The sequence below is a fragment of the Cyphomyrmex costatus genome, unplaced genomic scaffold (assembly GCF_001594065.2).
Source record: "Cyphomyrmex costatus isolate MS0001 unplaced genomic scaffold, Ccosl1.0 scaffold164, whole genome shotgun sequence".
In the NCBI taxonomy this organism is placed as follows: Eukaryota; Metazoa; Arthropoda; class Insecta; order Hymenoptera; family Formicidae; genus Cyphomyrmex; species Cyphomyrmex costatus.
In genome coordinates this window covers 1,161,741-1,183,988 of record NW_017275653.1, presented here as the reverse complement: position 1 = coordinate 1,183,988, position 22,248 = coordinate 1,161,741, and the positions used below count along the sequence as shown (strand labels likewise).

The following is a 22,248-nucleotide window of genomic DNA, read 5'->3' as shown; positions in this document are numbered from 1 at the left end:
AATATAAAGTATTAAAGATAAGTAGGCTTTTAAAATATTAAGAATGTATAAATCTACCCGATCCCATTAGTTAGATATTAATATTTAAATTAAGTGTTCCTTTAAAAAAGTCAATTAAAGAGCGCATAATTGAAAAAAAATGCATTTAAGATGTTTTAAAATTAATACAGTCACTTTAGTATCAATGTATGATAGAAAATTTGATAATTTTCCGATTTTTCTTGAAGTTTTTTACTTCTATTTCTGAACTAAAATTCATCACTTATATTGTCGAATATATTACATATTATCTTATTGGAAATTATTCGAAAGCTTGAAAATTTTAAAACGTATTACAGTATGAATTTATATCTAAAACAATTAAAATAATAATACTATAGAATTATACACTTAGGAGTGAAATGTCACTCTTTACAAATAAACAAATTCAATTCTACTGTAGTAATTTAGATGTTCGATTCACTCCCACAAAAAATTAGTATTTTTAGAAAACATTCTCGTTTTACTTTGAAACGTTGTAGATAGTGACTAGTTTATAAACACAAGGATTACTTTCGAAATAACAATTCAAAATTTCTTTGTTTTAAACTGTTTATTCTCCAATCAGATTAATTAATTAATTTGTTGAGGCGAGAGGTACTACTATATCTAGTGTAATAAACATCTTAAAGTATATATATATATATATATTGTTTCTAAATTATGTTTTTATAAAAATGGATACAATAAATTTTCACAATGGTATTAATCGATTTTCTTGTGTAAAAACTTATTTTTACAATATTTATGTAACTTCAAAAGTTCAGAATTGAAGATTTAGGAATAAATAATACATATTTAAAAATAATTTATTAACTCTTAAATTTATCCCTCTTTGGTCGGTATTTATAGTCCGTAAAAATAATTAATAAAAAAAAAAAATACGAATTGTTTCTTAACAAAACAAAAATATTACAGTGAACAAATATAATTGTTATCTGACTTATTTACTCAAACATTAATTATGCCATAAATGATTTATATGTGAAAATTTTTTTTGTTTCTATTACAATATTTCTAATAAAACTTTGTTTGATAATAATCTTTGCGTAATTAAACTTTACGTCACTACATTATATTTTAAATCCAGCATTAGAGTATTAAATGAAAAAATTAATATATGCATTTTATGTAATAAAATTTCTGAGACTAAAACTTTTGAACGATAGTCTATAGTCTATACATAATGGAAAGCTACACTCAATGTATAAAAGATGAATTAACATTGCTTGTGAGATTAAAATTAATTACGCAATTATTAAGTATAATGATAAAAAAAACACATTTTTTTTTACTTGTATGATTTAAAAGCTGACTACTCAACGACTATAACTATAGTAAACATCCGACGCACGTCAATAGTTGTAATTAATTTCCAGACGGCCGGGCTTTTTTTATCTGAAAAAGTGCACTTTTTGCTAAATATTCTCATATAAGTGCAGCCCAATGATCAACTGATGTTTGAATTAGCTATATACTACTGAATCACTTAACGATCATTGCGTATATGTCATATACGTCCTCACGTATACAGTGTAAACATCGGCTCTTCAATTAATTAAAAACAGACAGCTAATTTTACAAAGTGTTTAACAAAATGCTGAAAATAAATGATAAAAATGACACAACAAGGATACTGGATGACGAATGCAAAATCCATGTGCAGGAATTGGATAAATTACTGGAACTCGAGAACTCGCGGAACTCGCAAATATGCATTGAATTCAATGATATCTGTTACCCAGTTCGTCACAAATTTAAAAGTAAGTTCATTTTTTGTCATCCTATATTTTTATGACAGTTGCGATTCTGTGTTCTTAATACATATTAAACAGCGTCTACAATGAATTTCATAAATTATTTATAATAAAAATTATTTATTTATAACAAAGATATCGTAAGAAATTGACCAAACAGATTTTTTTTTAATCTGACTGATTGGACAGTCTCTTACGGCATAAGATTTATGTTTTACGCTTAAAGGTATAAAAATTTGTTCTATCTTTTATATTTAGTTTTAATGATATTTGCTTTGAAAGAAAAAAACCGATTTTTTTCAAGGAAGATTTTTATCCCTTTAACGTGTCACTCTGCTGATATAAAAAAGAGAGATACGTATTTTTTTATATCAGCAGAGTGACACGTTAAAGGGATGAAAATCTTCCTTGAAAAAAATCGGTTTTTTTCTTTCAAAGCAAATGTCATTAAAACTAAATATAAAAGATAGAACAAATTTTTTCCACGATAATAATTGAATTAAAAGTATTGGACTTATCTAAAAACTGAATTTTTATTTTTATTTCTAATTTATTGGTTTAATTAATGTGTATATTTTATGTGTCTGTTTAAAACTTATTTAATACTTATCTTCGCAATTAATTTTATCCAATACAAATCTTATAATTATTTGTATACGTAATATACATAAGTATATATGCCTACATTAGCACGTTATATAATTGCAAGAATATGACAAAAATAAATAAAGTTAAGTCTACATCTCTACAGGTACGTATATTTCTAAAAAAGCAATTTAAATTAATTACGATTATATAACGTTTTCATTTTCTCGATAAATCTTAAATATATGTAAACTTATAGAGTTTCAATAAAGCGAAGTTTCATAGAAGTTCAATGTATGTAAATGCAAATATGAGATTTACATATTTATTGCGTTATTATTTACATATAGTTAAAGAAGAACGTTTACTCTGTAGAAAATGAGAAAAAAGTCCTACATAATGTGACGGGGCACTTTGAAACGAGAAAAGTTACGGTGATTATTGGTCCTTCCGGCGCAGGAAAATCCACCCTGCTAAAAATTATATCGGGTGAACGATTGAATAAAGTTAAGGGTACCATTACTGTAAACAATGTTGAACAAAATAGAACGATGTTTCGCAAACAGATATGCTATGTGCCGCAGCAATTCCATTTATTGCCATTCCTCACAACGAGAGAAACTCTCTATATAGCGGCACGACTGAAACTCAATGTTAATCAGAACAAACAAGAGATTCGTTTAATTGTAAGTAAAATATAAATATACGATAAATATTATTAAATATATATGTATATATATATATAGTTATTATGTAGTATTTTTATATATGTATATTAATTACATATCAGTATACTTATTTGGTCTGTATTTAGAATGCGCAACGATGTTAGGTCTCTGACATGCTATAGTTTACGTTACGCATACTATAGAATTTCAGAAATAAAAGCGCGCTTTTATCAATAAAAACGCATCCTGGATCTTAATAAATCCAAGTAAAGAAATACTTATTAGAAATATTTATATTTGTATTTATCAGGAGACGCGGTATAGTGTCTCCGGCCATGTTCATAAATATTATATAAAATATTTATATAATATTTCAAAAAATAAATACTGATAAATATTTTGTGCTGTTTGGGTTGTAATGCATCGCACATAGCAGATATTATGTATTAATTTCTGTCAGGTGAATGATATCGCAAAGAATCTCGGCTTGTCGTCTTGTCTAAACACATTGGCGAATAAATTAAGCGGTGGCGAACAAAAGAGACTCTCTATCGGCGTAGAAATGATCACCAAGCCATCTGTTCTTTTATTAGACGAGCCAACAAGCGGTCTCGACAGTGTGACCTCTAATCAAGTATAGTATAGTACAGATTACTATAATATGCAGCTATTAATAACAATTATTTCTCTTACAAGCGTTATTCAATAATAACTAACATAATGTGATATTCATTTTTTTTATTATATTTTGTTATAATAATTTTGTACATGTGCAATACTTCATCAATATTGCAGCAACGTTGCAACGTAAATAAAATGTTATAACGTATCGATTTACATATCATTAAATTTTAATGAACTCTTAATGTATCCAAATGTACTGTTTGAACTTAATTAGATCATTAGCATGCTACACGATATGGCAACGGCAAACTGCACTATAGTTTGCGCAATACATCAACCCAGTAGTCGAATGATTTCACTCTTTGATGACATCATGGTACTTAACCAGGGCAGATGTATGTATTGTGGTCCCAAGAGTGAGATCTTAAACACATACAGAATTGCCGGATTTACGTGTCCCAGTTTCTATAATATAGCCGAATTTGGTAATGTTTACTATACATATCTAATTTAATAAAATAATTGCGAGAAGACAGGAGAATTGAAAAAAGAGCACTGAGAATTCTATACGCATATTTTTATATTTTTTAATTTAAGAAAAAGTTTATTTTTAATAAAACTTTAAAATGTAATTTTTTTAAAATTTATTAAAAAGATACATTCTTGCTAAATTTTTTTATTTTGTACTTTAGTATAGAAATTAAAATGCTTTAAAGACATTATAAGACTGATGCTTGAGAGAAAACGACACAAAAATCTGAACAGAAAAATTACAGGCAGCGCTTATAATTTATCAGGCTTATAATTTAAAATAACATAAGAACAATTGATATTGATTCTTCTTATTATAGTGCTTGAGGTAATAACCGAACAGAGGGATGGAGATTTAAAAAATCTATACAAGATCTGTCATAATGAATATAAAAAATTCAAATCATGCAGTAAACATAACAAAAATGGTAAATATATTGTATATTTTATTATTTGAGAGAATCGCCTCGTGTAACCGGTTTAAAAAATTGAAAAAATTTTTTTTCTTTTAATTGATAGTAATAAATGTAAAAAATATATTCTTAAAGTTTTCACGAACAAAATTCGAAGTTTTAAGAAAGCTACAGCTCATTCATTATGCACAAGTACACGCATGGCGGTGCATACGCCCTTTATTCGGTCAACAGTAATAATAGAGGCAGATGTTTTCTCAGACAGGTGTAAATCTGTATTTATGTATATATTGGGTTGAAGAAAAAGTTCTACGGTTTTTGTTAACAAAAACTCAAAACTAAATATACAATGTTTTCGTCAAAAAATTAAATTTAAAAAAGGTTTTAAAGCTTGAAATCTCTACTTTTAAAAGGTTTTTATAATTTTTTAGTTCATGTGAATTTGATAATTTTTGCGTACAGAAAACTATCAGAAAAGAAAAATTTTTCTTCTCATTTTGTGAGTCTGTCATATATTAAAAAAAGAGTTTGCAAAAATTTTCAACTATCTAACATGAAAGCATAAAGTTTTTCTTAAAAATTTGTTTTTAAAAAATGTTTCTACGATTTTTTTCTTTCCGAGTTATTCAAAAATCATCATATCGCAATTAAAAAAATAAAATTTTTTAAACTGATACTTTACGCATTGTCATATTTTGTCGATGGATCGACCTAATAAATTTAGTAAAATAATTAATTAAAACAATTGTTATTGCATAATAAATAAAATAAATTGAAATTTTGGGGATCAAAATCATATTTATGTCCTTAAAATGTCGCTATTTCATAAATTTTCAACTTTTAACTTATTTTTATTTATTTATCAACAAGCTGTTATACAAAATAAGAAAACATTTTGTTTTTTTGTTTCACACAAACATAAAAAGCGTTAGATTTCCCACCGTTTTATGATTTTGGCGACTATTTAAGGTTGTGTTAAATTTATTTGCAGCAATTAGAAAATGAACTACACCAAAATAAAAAATTTTTTTCTCTTTGATATAAGCAGTAAAACACCAAAAATGTTTAAAACGATCCGTTGCGTAAAAAAAAATTGATCAAAAATGACCGTCTTTTTAGCGATTTACACAAGGCGATTCCCTTAAATATTTTATTCTTAATTACTCCTTTTATTTTATTAATCCATATAATAATCCATTAATAATTCCTTCAGTTTATAATTATATTCATAATTTACACATCTTTTATTTTGCTTGATAATTATTGAATGATGAAAGTGTTAATATATATGTTTCATATACAATAAATATGTGACAAACAATAATTCTTAATAATTAATTAATCTTTTTATATATATATAGAACTAGATTCACCAAATAATTTCAACCAGAAATATGAAATACGAGACGATACAAATACAAATAATATAATACAAAAAATGTCGACGTGGCAACAGCAAAAGATATTATTTTTACGAGCTTTAATCTGCATAAAGCGGGATAACGTTAGTACAAACTTTCGAAATATTCAAATAATATTCGAACAATTTACTTGAAAAATCAAAATGTTATCGTTTTAATTGATTTTTCAGGTTTTGACAAAACTACGATTAGCGGTGCACATTGTAATCGCGTTATTAATAGGAACACTTTTCTATAATTTTGGTAATGATGCGGGAAAAGTGTACAGTAACATTTCCTGCATATTTTTTTATCCATTTTTTTTATTCTTTGCAAACCTCATACCAGTAATTCAAATGTGTAAGTAATACAGATTTTTTTATTAAAAATTGATAAAGTCTCTTTGACAATTTTCTTAATTTACCTCGTTTAAAGTTGTGATAAATATGTTTTATAAATTTATATAAATTATGTTACATCATATTACGAGTAATACACATAATTGTATCTGATTATAGTTCCTACGGAAGCGGCAGTATTCCTACAAGAACATTTAAATAATTGGTATTCTTTGAGAGCTTATTATAGTGTAAAAGTATTAACGGATCTTCCGATTCAAGTATGTTTCACAATGCAGCGATAATATTACTAATTGCTTCTTTAAAAAATAAAGTTTAGTGGTCTAAATATAAGTGTATAACTAAATATGTTGTTATTTTGCTTTTTTAAGACAAATTTTAAAGACAATTAAGTATAATTTGTTTAATTTTTGTAGATACTTCCCGCTTCGTGTTTCCTGTTTATATCATACTATATGACAGGACAGCCAATGGAATATGAAAGAATTTTACAGGTATGGTGCGTCTGCCTGTTAATTACGATTCTTGGACAAACGATCGGAATATTTGCAGGCGTGGTTTTAGGCACTGAGGTATTTTACTGATGTATTTCTTATTGTATTTGATATATTTACGTTATTAAAGAAGTTACAAGGAAAAAACTATACAAAAAGAAAGAGGCTACGGTTCACGGTCAAAAATCGCCCATCAATACATTTTTTTATTATAAAAATTATATAGTACAATTGTGTGTGTGTGTGATAACCGTAGCGTTTTTTTTTTTTCAGTAATAAGCGGGGAGCACAGACTTTTGCATAACGCATAATACATAGTGCATAAGAGAATCAACCAATCTGAATTCCTCCTTTCCTTCCACTTTACGGAAAAGAAGAAGTTTGATTGGCTGATTCTCTTATGCATTATGCGTTATGCGTTATGCAAAAGCTTGTGTCTGGGCTCTAATAATTTTAATATTACACATATTACAGATACAACATTAGGGTAAGACCGCCTAAAAATGCATAGTTTTTTTTTGAGGCTACATATAGCTTGTACTACAAGGACTCGATTTTTGACAGTAAAGTGTTGCTTATAGATATTTAAATCATTCACACATCTATCTCTATATTTACCGGTACTTTAAAACTTTCTGACTTGACTGTATGACAAACAGAAGTATCCCCGTGATTGATGACTTCTCGCATTCTCACGGCTAGTGCACTCATGCAACTATAGGGTTACTTTATCGACAATTTGTATCTGTCAGTGCTGCTCATGTACAAATTTATAAATTATTCTCAAGTGCGAACTCTTGAACGATCTTGTCACTTTTTATTTTTAATATAAAAATAACTATATAAAAATCATTACAGATATTAGCAGAGATTGTAGTAGATACATGCACGCACACCATAAGATAATACATATTAACATAGCAATAATTTAATATAGAAATCGATCAATTTATCCGCGAAAAATATAGAAAAAAAAAGTTCAAAATCACAAAATTTAAAATATATTTTTTATTGTTACTAGCCTTTTTCTGCGCGTGCTACGCGCGCGATTCAGAATTATTGGAGATATACAAACAAATCTGGAAAAGACCAAACTGGTTTGTTAATCCCCCTAAAATTACAACGTAGGTTCTTTCTTTACTTAATTTTTTAAAAAATTTAAGCATTTATACATCCTTAAAATTTTTTTCCGGATTTGTCTAATTTATGAGATTATTATTTGTTTTTTCCTTTTTTTCCGTTAGTTTTAATTAACTGTCTTCATTTTAAATTATTGATTTTCGTATTTTTTTTATTTTTTTATTTTTCCCCGCTTCTTGAAATAGTCATGAAGATGATGATTTTCGTCTTCTTTTAATCTTATTCAGTTGTTCTTCGTTTTTTTTTGATATTTTTCATTCGTATTTTTTCGAAAAAATCATTAATTTAGTAAAATGAATTCTGAAGCAATCGATACGAACTCGAAAAATAATCACTTGGGGGATGTTACAATCTTTTTTTGTGTATAACTTTTTTCTGGAGGATGGATAAATGAAAATAACGGGTGGACAAACGTGGACAAACAGTGGACAAACGAATGTAATAATAATATTACCAATATTCGCATTTACAGATTCCAACTTTACAGAGCTGCTTTGTGAAGTTGGCACCCCTAAATGCGAATATTGGTAAAATCATTATTGCATTCGTTTGTCCATTGTTTGTCCACGTTTGTCCACCCATTATTTTCGTTTGTCCACCCTATGCTTATTATATTTTTCATAATAGTGTAAAATAATCACTTGGGGATATTATAATTTTTTTGTGTATAACTTTTTTTTGGAGGGTGGACCAATGAAAATAACGGGTGGACAAACGTGGACAAACAGTGGACAAACGAATGTAATAATAATATTACCAATATTCGCATTTACAGATTCCAACTTTACAGAGCTGCTTTGTGAAGTTGGCACCTTAAATGCGAATATTATTGGTAAAATTATTATTGCATTCGTTTGTCCACTGTTTGTCCACGTTTGTCTATCCATTATTTTCGTTTGTCCACCCTACGTTTATTATATTTTTCGTAATAGTGTAAAATAATCACTTGGGGGTGTTACAATTTTTTTTTGTGCATAACTTTTTTTTGGAGAGTGGACCAATGAAAATATTGTTATAACAATCATGATTTTTAATACACAGATTGGCCCAAACCAAAAAAGAAACACATTCTGTATGAAATACAGCTCTTACAATCGAATACTTCCGTAAAGCTCAATGCGAACTCTTGGGAGATAAACAATTTTTTAAGCGGTCTTATCTTATATTGGAAAATATTGCAGACATTGTTATTGCTATTACAAGTAATTATTCGTAATAACAATAACTTATAAATTATTATATGATTGATTTATGATAATATCCAGTTGATTTATTAGCTTTTACTTTTTTAATTGCAGTTAGGTATGTTTCTAATACCAGTAATTAGTATACCATTACTGTTGTTCTCTGGATTTTTCTTGAAATTAAATGAAATGCCGACGTATCTACAGCCATTAAGTTTTGTGAGTTTTTTCAGGTAGAGACAATTTTTTGTATCAACTGTTAATTAAAAACTTTTTACATTTAAATTTATTATTACTTGAACATCATTTTTTCTATAGACATCATTTTCTTAATTTATAACGTTTATTAAAAATTATTTCTGCTCTTGTATAGATACTTTTATTCTTTTTCTAATTTAATGTATATATTATATTTATTCAATAAATTTGAAAAGCGTAAAATTTTATTGCAGATTTGCGTTTGAAGGAATAATGCTGGCGATATATCTTGACCGACCAAATCTACCATGCTCTGAAGCCTACTGTCACTTGCGTTCTTCAAACAAGATTCTTTCGGCAATGGGCATGCCAACAATATCATTTCATCTAATTCTGATAATACTTGGCTCTTGGATACTTTGTTTACACGTAATCATCTATGCAACACTTGTATGGAAAATTTATTTTGCAAAAAAGTGACGTATTTTGTTAATTTAGATCTCAAACGAAAAAGTATTCCTTAAATATATTTTAAAGAAAAAATTATCATTGAACAATTGAGGAAAGGAAAATGTTAAAACTTCTATCTGCGTATCACCTCTAAAACTTATTGTTAAAATATTATAAAATAACATTATATATTGTTGCAATTTCATAATTCGATACAATTACATTTTGAGAGGACACTTTTAACACTATAAAGTTATAAAAAATTCAAAGATTAATTTTTTGACATCCAAGAAACTAAAAATTCGTTTTCAATGAAACGCTAGCATCAATAGAGGAGAAGTTCGTTTTTAATTTTTTGTTCAGCAAATATATGAATATTATTCTTAGGTATGACAGAAGTTGTACCTAATGAAATTATAAAATATAAAAATTTTGAAAATAGTATATTTAAAACATTAAAATATTTACTATTATTATGTATGCGATTTTCAAAAATAAAATATTTGCGCATTGTTTATTTCGCGATCGAAGAGTTTATTGTCAAATCCCGATCAACAGGGCCGTTTCAAGTCGAAGTACAATGCAGTGCATCCAGGTGATAATCAATCGTATGATTACTTTTAAACACTCGTCGACGGTCCCTGTGAGGCGGCCACCCGGATGCAATGCACTCTCACAGGATGCCTCACAGGGGCCGTCGATGTTTAAAAGTAATTAACTGATTTTTATGTTTATTATAGTCATGATGTAGAATTAATTTGGATTTAATACGAGCAAAAAGATTGATATGAATCGTTTGGGTTACCAGCATAAATATGATTTGTAGGAGAAAGCGCGGCAATGAGATATTCTGCACCTGGGTGCAATATGTTTTTGAAACGGCCCTGCCATTCAATCCGGATCATTTCTCTTCAGGTTTTTCTTACTTTCTCCTATATTCTTGATTTTCGTATACCTCGCTAATCGATCCTTTGCGTGCTCACTATTAATGCTGAAACGAACCGAATACCAGCATTTATGTACCAAGTGTATAACTTACGCAAGTCAATGTTTTACGTGAAGTGCGCAATAACATGTGTGAGAATTTGAGAATACCTTGACACCTCCTTTCGCAATAGGATTTCTGTAGTTTACTTTTGCATGCTTGAAGAATTCTATTCCATTCGCAACGAAATTTCCGATTCGCTCGCACGTTGAAGTGTTTCACGTACGTATCAATATCAAGTTTTAATTCTTAACGTACCATAATTATACTATTCGCTTTAACACACACAAATAAAATAATTAGTCTGACTGATAAATAAGCAGTTTAAAACAAAGAATTTTGTAATTGCTATTTTGAAGGTTATTTCCCCTTGATATTAAAATTTGCCATTATAGCACAGCACACAAACAATTTAACAAGAAAATAAGGAAGGAAATACATTTCATTATAACAATTTCGATTTGCATATATTTTTTTTTTTTTAATATTTTAAAGACTTTTTCACTAAATTTTGAAATGCTAGAAAATAAAAAAAGTATTCCCAAACTTTTATGAAATTGTACCTTAATGGTACATCGAGCGATAGTATTACAAGGCCAAGGACATAAAAATCAAGTGAAAATAGACCTTAGTACTTTATTATGATCACTTATGGTCAGTAAAGGTCGTACTGCTGAATATAATATACGAGTAGATAATCAAATTCGCATTATTCAATAGTTTTATCCGGAATTTTTATGTCGATAAACTTTTTATTAAAATTATTCATAAACTGAAACCACAATCAAAAATCCAACAAAATTTTATTTATGTCGACACAATTTTCGATTGCGACCAGTCTGAATAAAAGTGATACTGTCATTATCAAGGTTGAATAAGTGAAATATATCTACTACTTTAACGATTTCATTTGTTAGTCACATGTATAACGTGGGTTGTTCGATAAGTCCATGTAGAGTTTAAAAATATGGCACCATATCAGTACGTATCGATATTATTTTAGTATTTGGCAACTCTTGGAAGATCACACACCAAATTTTCAATGAGATAGACCTATTATATTCTGTGTCTGGCATTTATTTGAATTGTTCAAGTACCGTGAATTGCAAAAAGTGAATCAAAAAAAGTTTTGTATAATGTAACCGCTAAATTGTTCGATTTATGCTACAAAATCTTTCCGCAACCCTATATGTATTTTTCAAATTTGAACTTTGTAATGTAAATCGAACAATTTTGCAGTTACATTAGAAATTCTTTCTGATCCATTTTTCACAAACCACGACACTTAATCGAATAAAATAAATGCGTATTGTATGTCAAAATTAACTGTAAGAAACGAAGAAACATGTCGCATATTAATAACATTTAATGTCATATATCAGACATCACATGGTACTTAAAAATCAAATGTAAAAATCAATATGTAAACAAATGTCATTAATCTAATATTTGCCTTTCTAACACTTTATGTAAGTTAATTTTGTATAAAACGAATATACAGGACTCTTAGTATTGAAAATTGTCAATGAAATAAAAAGGCAATTAAGAGTCAATATTAATTGTGTGAACTAATAAAACATTTAATATATTATAAATTAAAATAAAATATCAATAAATTCACACTTTAAAAGCGCACGCAAACATAAGTCAAATCATAACGTTTCGGCTGCATATTCGAGCCATCCTCAGATGAACATATAAATATTAATTAACGCAGTAAAACATCTTTAGTTAACGCAGAAAAAACAAGAAAATTACTATGATAGATTGTTATGTTCTAAAACGTTGAGTATTTCACCGAGAGAACAATTTAGCTCATCAAGCGATTGGAAGATCGTTTGTGATGTATCCCTGTGGTACTAATAAGGACACAAAATTAACGTTATATTAATAAAACAATGTGACAAGCAATTGTCCCTCTGACAAAAAACTCACCCTCAAGTAATCCATGTCGTTAAAAGAGTCATTTATTAAAATTCGGTGACAATCAAAATCGTTATTTCGTTAACACATTACAAATATAAGTCGTTCCAAATATAAAACTTTTATAACCGTCCAACTAACTCGACGTACAAAACTATAATGTTTAAGATTTTGGTAATGCAAAGTCATATCTTGTTTATAATAGGAATATATGCTTCATGCAGATCTAATGTGTCCGTTTGTAGGTTAAGACTGTTTTGCTGTTTTTTAATGTTGAGCATCTCTGCGACAATACGTTTCCCATAACACGGTTCTTCATCTAAAATTTGTACATTATTCCAATCGAACTCATGTCCTTGTTCCAATCTGTGATCTGTTATCACCGATTTAGAGCTCGTATTCCATCTAATGTGATTACGGTGTTCTGCAATTCGTGTTTTTAATTTCCTTCCTGTTTGTCCCACATAAGACGCATCGCAGTCGTTACAATTTATCTTATATACCACATTAGTCTTAGACATATAATTAAGAGGATCTTTATGTACTTTGATATATTTTCTTAGCTTATTAGCACTATAATATGCCACCTTGATATTGTTTCTGTTAAATTGTTTGAATTTATCTATAAGTCTCGGTACATATGGTACTATAAACCATGAAGGAAGCTCCGATGATTCTCCCTTTAATTTCCAGTTAATTTTGTGTTGTTTCATCAATGCTTAATACAATGTCTTGATAACGGGTTAGTAAATCGATTTTTTTCGAAATGCTACTCAGTATTTACAAACAAAGTTTCAAAATATTGGCAATGTTGCTTCTTCATAATTTTGATGATATAAGTGAGAATATGCTGCTACCCGAAATAAATCACTGAAATCGTTAAAATAGATTCATTTCAGTATAAATTATATTAAAATAGTTCAATTGATATAGATTTCAGCAATTTTTAGCGATTTCATCGATTTATTTCCACATGAGATACTCTATAAGAACTCATGCAAAATTAAATTGAATAACTCGTATAGAGAATCGACTTTAGATTTTGCATATGGCTTCAGATAATAAATAGAAACAATTTATTAAATTTTCGAAATATTGTCAATGTTAGAACGTTAGCACCAGTACATCTGTTACGTCCAAGCTCCGGCTTACTTTAGGAGCTGTATAGAACGTAACTAGAACAAGATTCAAGATTCCATCACGCTCAAGCCCTGAAATTCCAAGGGGCATAGCTATGGAAGAGCATAGCTGTCGCTCTACTTTTTATGTAAAAATTAATTATGATTTAAAGATCAAGTGATTAAGTAAAAAATAAAAATAAGAAGAAGGAGCATATACTATAATTTTTGATGCAAAAATGAAAAAGAATTATAATTGCCAATGGCCTTGATCATGACAAATGTTGTACAAATCATGATCCTGAACAAGAGGTTTTAAGAAAGCTGTCCATAAGACACGTTGAGTAATGTTATATTAATTGTTAGTACTACTGTAACTTTTAAGTTTCGTAAGTTGAAAAGTATTTAATTAATTTATGAAAATAAATTATTGTTGTGTGTTGAAAAGCTGTTGAAGTAAGTTACAAGAATATGCAATAAAAAATTTTTCATTTAGAAAATAAATGTGCCCTTGACTCGATATTTGATGATGTCACCTAAGGTTAAAGTCAGTAAATCTTATTACTTTGATCTTAGATGTGGCGTTGCAGATTTTTTTAAACCCTACAGTTTTTATCTGAAACATTTTTCTGCAAGACTTATATTTTCCGAAATATTCAGTTCAACACACCCACACCCACACACACGCATGCACGCACTCATGCACACACGCTTAAAAAATCAAAGTTATTCACGAGATAATCCATCATTGAAGATAATAAGAGACGATTTATCATTTTAATAAAGTAGTAGCAGTGTAGTTACGTCAGTTGACTGTGATAGACGTAGATAAACATTCAACCTCTGTAGCAACTGATCATATGAGATACACTTTTCAAACATAACGTTCACTCATCTGTGAAAATAAAAATGAAGTGAATTTCTCCTGTTATGTGCTTATAATCGATAGTAAAGAATCAACCTATAATGTATACATATATAAATGGAAGTGTAGTGCTGTAACCGATTATGTATGATTGATAAGGTGTATTTAACAATCATATTCATTCAATCGCAGTGTAAACATTTTATTTAATTAATTTTTAGTTCTCGGGCTAATTTTGCGTAGTGTTTAGCAAGATGCTGGAAACAAACGATAAAAATGACGCAGCAAGGATGTTGAACAACGACTGCGAGATCCATGTACAAGAATCGATAAAATTACTCGAGAAGTCACGAAACTTACCAATGTGTATCGAATTCGACGATCTCTGTTATTCGGTTCGTCGCAAAGGCAAGCTCATTTTGTCATCCTACATACCTATCATAAAAGTCGCGATTTTTCTACGTTTTCGATATGTATTAGCTAGGTGTTTTTTATCATTGCATTAAACGATTAAATCACTAGAATTTCCATTCTTGACTTTCACCAATTTTTAAACATATAATGATTTTACTTTAAATACTATACAAAGAGAGTGTACAGTTTAGTTGTAAAAGATAATTTTTTAATTCATGAACTTCGTTTCATGAAAACATTTTCAATGCTGCGCACTGATCTAATTTTTAGTGATAACCATAGCGATATAACAACAAACTATAGCATTGAACGCATATCGCAATACATGACACAACGTAAATCCATGTAGTTGCTTTACTTCTCGGGTTACGCATTAGACGTTAATGATTTATTAACATTTGTATATAATACGAACGTTACTAGATTCTCACAATTGTTAATTACATTGTTAAAATATTCTCACCCAAATGTTTTAAAAGTAAAGAAGTTTTAACGTTGTAAGAGTTTCTTGAGCACAAACGTTATACATATCTCAACATTTTAAGTGAACTTACTTCTAGAATAAAAATTACTTGTTGTTTTAAAATATGCTACCGTATACCATTAAGTACATATAATACACACATATATATATATATATATAATTTTTACGTAATATAAGACATGTGCGAATTATTCAAAACTATAAAAAAATGAATTTTTATGAATTTAAGTAATAGAATAAAAAAAAATGTAAAATAAGTTATGATTCAATCGTCTGTCTTAAAATTACAGAGATCGACATTCCCATGTCACTATACATTCCAACTTGCACTTTTAATAATTTATTTTTGGTTATTTTCTATAGCAGATCAAGAAAATAGTACAATTAATTTAATTTCAAATAACAGAGAGTCTAAAAAGAATTCTTTTTTAATTTCTAATTTACAAAATGAATTCCCGTTTCGCATTTCTGTTTTAAAGTATTCCTGAGAATTCCAACAGATTTTATTTTTAAATCATTAATTATAAACTTTTTTCAGATTTAAAAGATTTTTTACTGTCATTTTCTATTTCTTAATATAAGGACTTTTTATAGTCCTTTTAATGAAAGTATGTAATAAAATTTTACATGGGACTGTATATGTTAAATCTAGTATTTAATAGTATGTACAAATAAGTAATTAATACATTTTGAGACATAATGCGTATTTATTTCCTAGAAAATTTTTCTATATATAAGAAAGTCTGTGATTATATCAGATAATTATACGTTATTTTGCAATTATAATTTGTATTAATAATGAATACACAGATATTTTCCGTTCTCGATTAAATCTTTGTAATTAGTACTATTATAGGTCTTTATAATAAACACTAGTATAACTGCACTAAAATGTTATATAATGCAAAAATTAAAAAAACAATAGAATTAAAGATATATTTGCTTCATTTCAAGTATAAAAACATTTTATTACTTGCAAAAAATACAATTTAAATGACAAGAATTGTACGAGTATAACACTTCGCATTTTCTCGACAAGCTTTGTATAAATTCATAAATCTTAATTAAATCTATAAACGCAGACACGTAATGTATACTGTGTTTTTATATGTAAGTATAGTTAAAGAAAAATATTTATTCCGCAGAAACTGAGAAAAAAATCCTACATAATGTGACGGGACACTTCGAGCCTGGAAAAGTCACGGTGATCCTAGGTCCTTCCGGCGCGGGAAAGACTAGCCTACTGAAAATCATATCGGGTAAACGACTAATCGACGTTAAGGGCACTATTACCGTAAATGGCGTTGAACAGAATAAAGGGATGTTCCGTAAACATATGTGCTATGTGCCGCAACAATTCGATCTATTACCGTTTCTCACAACTAGAGAAACTCTCTATATAGCGGCACGACTGAAACTCAACATTAATCGAAACAACCAAGAGATTTATTTAATTGTAAGTAAAATATAAATATATACGACAATTATGTGTTATGAAATGATGCATCGTACACATCAGATATTATTTCTGTTAGGTGAATGATATCATAGAGAGTCTTGGCTTGTCGTACTGTTTGAACACATTAGCGAATAAATTGAGCGGTGGCGAACGAAAGAGACTTTCCATTGGCGTAGAAATGATCACTAAGCCATCTGTTCTTTTATTAGATGAGCCAACAAGCGGTCTCGATAGTGTAGCCTCTAATCAGGTATATTTATATAGATTGTTAACAAGGAATGGAAGAGTTACTTTTACTTATTAAAGTTATTTTAGCCTCTTAAGCGTTTAGTTAGTTATCATTACAGTCATAAAAAATTACAACATTGTTACCATATTGTTATAAAAAGTAACTGTAAAAGTTCCATTCCCTAATTATTAATATAGCTATTTTAACAACAATTGTTTTATAAAAAGGTTATTTGCTATTAACATAGATTTTGATATCTCTTGTTATATTGTGCTAATAATTCTATATATAAGTGCAGAATATTCCGCAATATCACAACAAGATTACAACGTAACTGAAATATTATGATTTACTTTTTTTATAACGTTATATAATGTGTTTTTAACGCATTAGCTTGGAATAATTTGCATTTGATTTTGAGCTCATTAACATGCTGCACAATATGGCGAAAGAGAACTGCACTGTAATTTGCGTGATACATCAACCTAGCAGTCAAATGATTTCACTCTTTGATAACATTATGGTACTCGACCGAGGCCGATGTATGTACTGCGGTCCCAAGAGTGAGATCTTAAACGTGTACAGCATTTGCGGATTCACATGCCCAAACTTCTATAACATAGCCGAATTTGGTAATATTATTCTATTGATTTGACTTGATGAAAGAATCACAAGAAAACAAAAGAAACAAAAAAATAAGACATTGGCGTAATACATAAAATAGAGCCATACGCATTATAATAATATATATGAATTTTTATAACTCTAGAATTTGTTTATATTAATTTTATAATATAAACTTTTTAAATTTATTTAGAAAAATTGTAAAGGTTTACATTTTTAAATAAAAAAAGTGTAAGCAATGCGACTAAGCCTATCAGAAAGACAAAAAACAATTGATATTGATTCTTCTAATTGCAGTACTTGAGGTAATAACCAAGCAAAGAAGTGGAGATTTAGAAAATCTATACAAGATCTGTCGTGATGAATACGAAAAGATCAGATCACACAGTAAACATAATAAAAATGGTAAATACATTATATATTTTATTACTTAACCATTTTATTCTTAACTCTAGCTGTACACACTGGGGTTCCAGAAATTCTAGTGCAATTTACTAAATTGAGATTTTTTTCGCATTTCTGAACTTTTTTTTTTTTTTAACCTATAATTCTCAAAGCTCTTTAATTCTATGGAGTTTTATACATTATGTACTTGTTTGATCTTGGTCAATTCTCCATCGATTGAAAAAATTAATTGAAATATGTCCATTTTTACGGAAGTTACGGTAACAAATGCGGATGAGATCCCGCAGAGACTCGAGTGTGTTTATCAAGGGTAGAAAAAAAAGTGGTGTATAGCTAGAGTTAAATTATCTCGATTATGTCAATATAATCTATTAATAATTCATTAATAATAATTATTTTAGTACAACTTATACATTAATTATTCATCTTATTTGGAGTTGATTGAATGATGAAAGTATTAATATTTTACTTATTGAATACTTATTGTACATTCTGTATAAAAAAATAAATCTTAACTGGAGAATATTGATTATTTAAAATATGAAATCAGGCATTAAGTGCTTTACGTGTATAACATAAAATTAATCATTCAAGAAGCGTAAAAATATAAAGCAAGATAATTCATATAAAAGTATGAAAAACAAATTTTTTAATTATTATACCAATAACTCTTAATAATAAACTGATTGTTTGTAGAATTAGATGCAACTGATTCCAAGCAGAAACGTGAAAGTAACGGCATAAATACATCCATAAAGAACAAAATATCAAAAAAATCGATATGGCAGCAGCAAAAGATATTATTTTTACGAGCTCTAATCTGTATAAAACGAGATAATGTGAGTAGAAACTTTTGAAAGATAAAATATATATTTGTACAACTTTCTTGGAAAATCAAAATGTTATCTATTAATCTTACAGATATTAACACAATTAAGATTGGTGGCACACATCGTAGTCGGGTTGTTATTAGGAATAGTTTTTTATAATTTCGGCGCCAATGCAGAAAATGTGGGCAGCAACATTGCTTGCTTATTTTTCTTTCTACTATTTTTATTCTTTGCAAATTCCATGCCGTCAGTGCAAATGTGTAAGTAATATATATGTAGATTCTTCTTTTGGATATGAAATGTAATATCACAGTATAAGTAAGAAATAAGTAAAAAAGGCTCACTCTGTGTCGGCACTTTTGATCTGACTGCTAAACGACCACCATACTGTCAGTTGTACGTGAGTACCTATAAGATCGGAGTTGCTTAGCTTTCTTAAGATCTACAATTGCGTAAATCTAGTTGTAGTTGTAAGAATTGACCAATTACAGTTGAATGCGAGGACTCGAGGAGAGTATCCAATGTAATGGGAAGATTCTTACAACTACGATCAGTTACAACTATGTTTACGCAATTATAGATCAGGCTTAAGACTGTAGTATTTGAATAAAGGAAACGATTAATGCGCAATGTTGTTAATTGTGCAGAACGGTCATGCGCGAGAGATGACCATTAGCACTATTTTTGGCTGAGTAAACCTACTATTCTTACCTCTACTGTGGTAATGTATAATTCATATAACTTTATTTGCAAACAAATAATTACTATGCAAACAAATGTTACTATCTGCAATTGTTTTACTATCTCTTTTTGATATAATTCTAAAAATTTGATAAAATATCTAATTCTAAAAAAATAATTATAATTTGATTGTTGTATCTGATTGTGTTATAGTTCCTACGGAAGCGGCAGTATTTTTACAAGAACATTTAAATAACTGGTACTCTTTGAGAGCTTACTACAGCGTAAAAGTATTAACGGATCTCCCACTACAAGTACTTATATTTCCATGTAGCATTATAATTTTATTACTAATTATTTCTTTCAGAGTTCAAATTATAATATTGTAATTAAATATCATTGATTTTCAAATTAATTAAAAATTTATTTAATTTTTAGATAGTTTGCGTCTCATTTTTTCTGCTTATATCATACTATTTGACAGGACAGCCAATGGAATATAATAGATTTCTACAAACATGGAACATTTGTCTGTTAATTACGATTCTCGGACAAACGGTTGGGATACTTACAGGCATAGCTTTCGGCACTCAGGTATTTCAATGGCGTATCTTTTATTTTAATTAATATTTACATTATTACTATTTTTAGAAAAGCTACAAGACTTTTATAATTTAATATTACATAATATTGATATAATAACATATCAGAAAATATTGCGATTATAATTACTTGTAATATAGCAATAAGTTAATAAATTATTAGACGATTTATTTATAATAATAAATTTCCAGTTGATTAATCAATTTATATTGTACAAATTTCAATTCAATTGTTATTTAATACGAGAAAGTAATGATTAGATATAACTTCTTTCAGTTAGGGATATTTTTAATACCGGCAACTAGTATACCATTATTGCTGTTCTCCGGATTTTTCTTGAAATTAAATGAAATGTCGATATATTTGCAACCTTTAAGCTTTGTGAGTTTCTTCAGGTACGACAACTTTATATTACACACATATTAATTAAAAACTTTTAGCATATATTTAAATTTATTATTACTTTGACATAATTTTATTATTCGATCATATAAACTATTCTTTAATTTATAATAATGTATCAAGAGTTTCTGCTTATGTGTAGAGACATGCTTTTATTGTATTTTCATTTTATTGTATTTTTCCAATAAATTTGAAGAACGTAAAATTTTATTGCAGATACGCATTTGAAGGTTTAATGCAGGCAGTCTATCTAGATCGACCAAATTTGCTATGCTCGGAAATCTATTGTCACTTACGTTCACCAAATAAGATTCTCTCGATGATGGACATGCCAGCAGTGTCATTTCAAGTAATTTTGATAATACTTTGCTGTTGGATACTTAGTTTACACGTAATCATCTACACGATTCTTCATTGGAAGATTTATCACTCAAAAAAGTGACAAAGTATTCAGTTAATATTGTTTTAAACGAGAAAATATTCTCAAAATGTATCTTCTTTTTATAAGTACAATAAGAAGTTTTACAGTTACTCGTTACCAATTTTAGAAGTAACTCGTTACAGTTATCATTACTTGAAATAGTACCTTTTCTCGTTACTTTTCGTTACTTTAAAAATGTATTTTTGCAATAGTTTTGTTTCTATGTTAATAAAAGCAATTAATATACATTAATGACGCCAGTTTTATTTTTAGTTTTTTCTTAAAAACATAATTTTATTATTTTAAAATCTGTAAAATATGCGGCAAACTGAGATATCTATCCGATATATCACGTAAAGATAAAAAATTATTCCACTCGAACCGTGTCCAATCATGTGCTAAGTAACGATAAAAAATAACGCAGTTACCAGTAAAATTATCCAAAAAAAAATTATAACTGTAACTTCGTTACAAGTAACGAATTACTTTCATTCCCTGGCAAGTTTTTTCTGCAACAAGTGTGCAGAGAAATTATGGGTCAGGTATATATATAAGTTGTGTTAAACTGTTTATATTTTGCATTTTATAAATATGTATATAATAAACTCAATTATGAAACATAAGATTTATTTTTTGTAACACTATAATTATAATAACAATATAAAGATTGGCGTTTTATATTAAAATAAATTAAGCATAATATTATAGCATAATGAACTAAAATATCTTAAAATACAAATGAATAATCAATGCATCGACTTAACAAATTTTTCGAATAGCTAGCTCAGAATCATCTTATAACTTTTTCTTACAATAATGACGTAAAATAATAAATGTTCGTATAAATACAAAAATATATTTATAACAATGTAATAAAAAACGTAAGTTATCAAAAGACACGATAATATTTCTAACAATAAAAAGAAGCGCAGCAATATCGAAACGAAGACCACGAGTCATCAG

General features: G+C 28.2%; 2 protein-coding genes across 2 annotated transcripts; both read left to right on the top strand.

Moving 5' to 3' along the window:
• Nucleotides 1-1,554: 1,554 nt before the first annotated feature.
• LOC108771728 (ATP-binding cassette sub-family G member 1-like) lies at nucleotides 1,555-9,872 on the top strand. The gene is made up of 11 exons (XM_018537090.1): nucleotides 1,555-1,802; nucleotides 2,757-3,067; nucleotides 3,510-3,683; nucleotides 3,948-4,158; nucleotides 4,525-4,632; nucleotides 5,979-6,121; nucleotides 6,209-6,377; nucleotides 6,536-6,636; nucleotides 6,793-6,948; nucleotides 9,309-9,427; nucleotides 9,647-9,872. Exons 1-11 carry the CDS (start codon nucleotides 1,637-1,639, stop codon nucleotides 9,870-9,872), a joined length of 1,884 nt encoding a protein of 627 aa, XP_018392592.1. The 5' UTR covers nucleotides 1,555-1,636.
• A 5,115-nt stretch (nucleotides 9,873-14,987) lies between these two features.
• On the top strand, nucleotides 14,988-21,306 carry LOC108771709 (ATP-binding cassette sub-family G member 4). Its single transcript, XM_018537065.1, has 11 exons — nucleotides 14,988-15,145; nucleotides 16,775-17,087; nucleotides 17,167-17,340; nucleotides 17,741-17,951; nucleotides 18,241-18,348; nucleotides 19,045-19,187; nucleotides 19,270-19,438; nucleotides 20,073-20,173; nucleotides 20,298-20,453; nucleotides 20,739-20,857; nucleotides 21,081-21,306. Exons 1-11 carry the CDS (start codon nucleotides 14,988-14,990, stop codon nucleotides 21,304-21,306), a joined length of 1,878 nt encoding a protein of 625 aa, XP_018392567.1.
• Nucleotides 21,307-22,248: the final 942 nt, after the last annotated feature.

What these genes read in the sequence shown, in the direction of transcription:
- LOC108771709 (XM_018537065.1), top strand. Translation starts at nt 14,988, where the DNA reads ATGCTGGAAACAAACGATAAAAATGACGCAGCAAGGATGTTGAACAAC. An exon ending in CAGTAAACATAATAAAAATG is followed by an intron (nt 18,349 to 19,044) that starts GTAAATACATTA and finishes GATTGTTTGTAG; the next exon opens with AATTAGATGCAACTGATTCC. An exon ending in CATGCCGTCAGTGCAAATGT is followed by an intron (nt 19,439 to 20,072) that starts GTAAGTAATATA and finishes ATTGTGTTATAG; the next exon opens with TTCCTACGGAAGCGGCAGTA.
- LOC108771728 (XM_018537090.1), top strand. Translation starts at nt 1,637, where the DNA reads ATGCTGAAAATAAATGATAAAAATGACACAACAAGGATACTGGATGAC. An exon ending in AGTTCGTCACAAATTTAAAA is followed by an intron (nt 1,803 to 2,756) that starts GTAAGTTCATTT and finishes TTTACTCTGTAG; the next exon opens with AAAATGAGAAAAAAGTCCTA. An exon ending in GCGTGGTTTTAGGCACTGAG is followed by an intron (nt 6,949 to 9,308) that starts GTATTTTACTGA and finishes TTTTAATTGCAG; the next exon opens with TTAGGTATGTTTCTAATACC.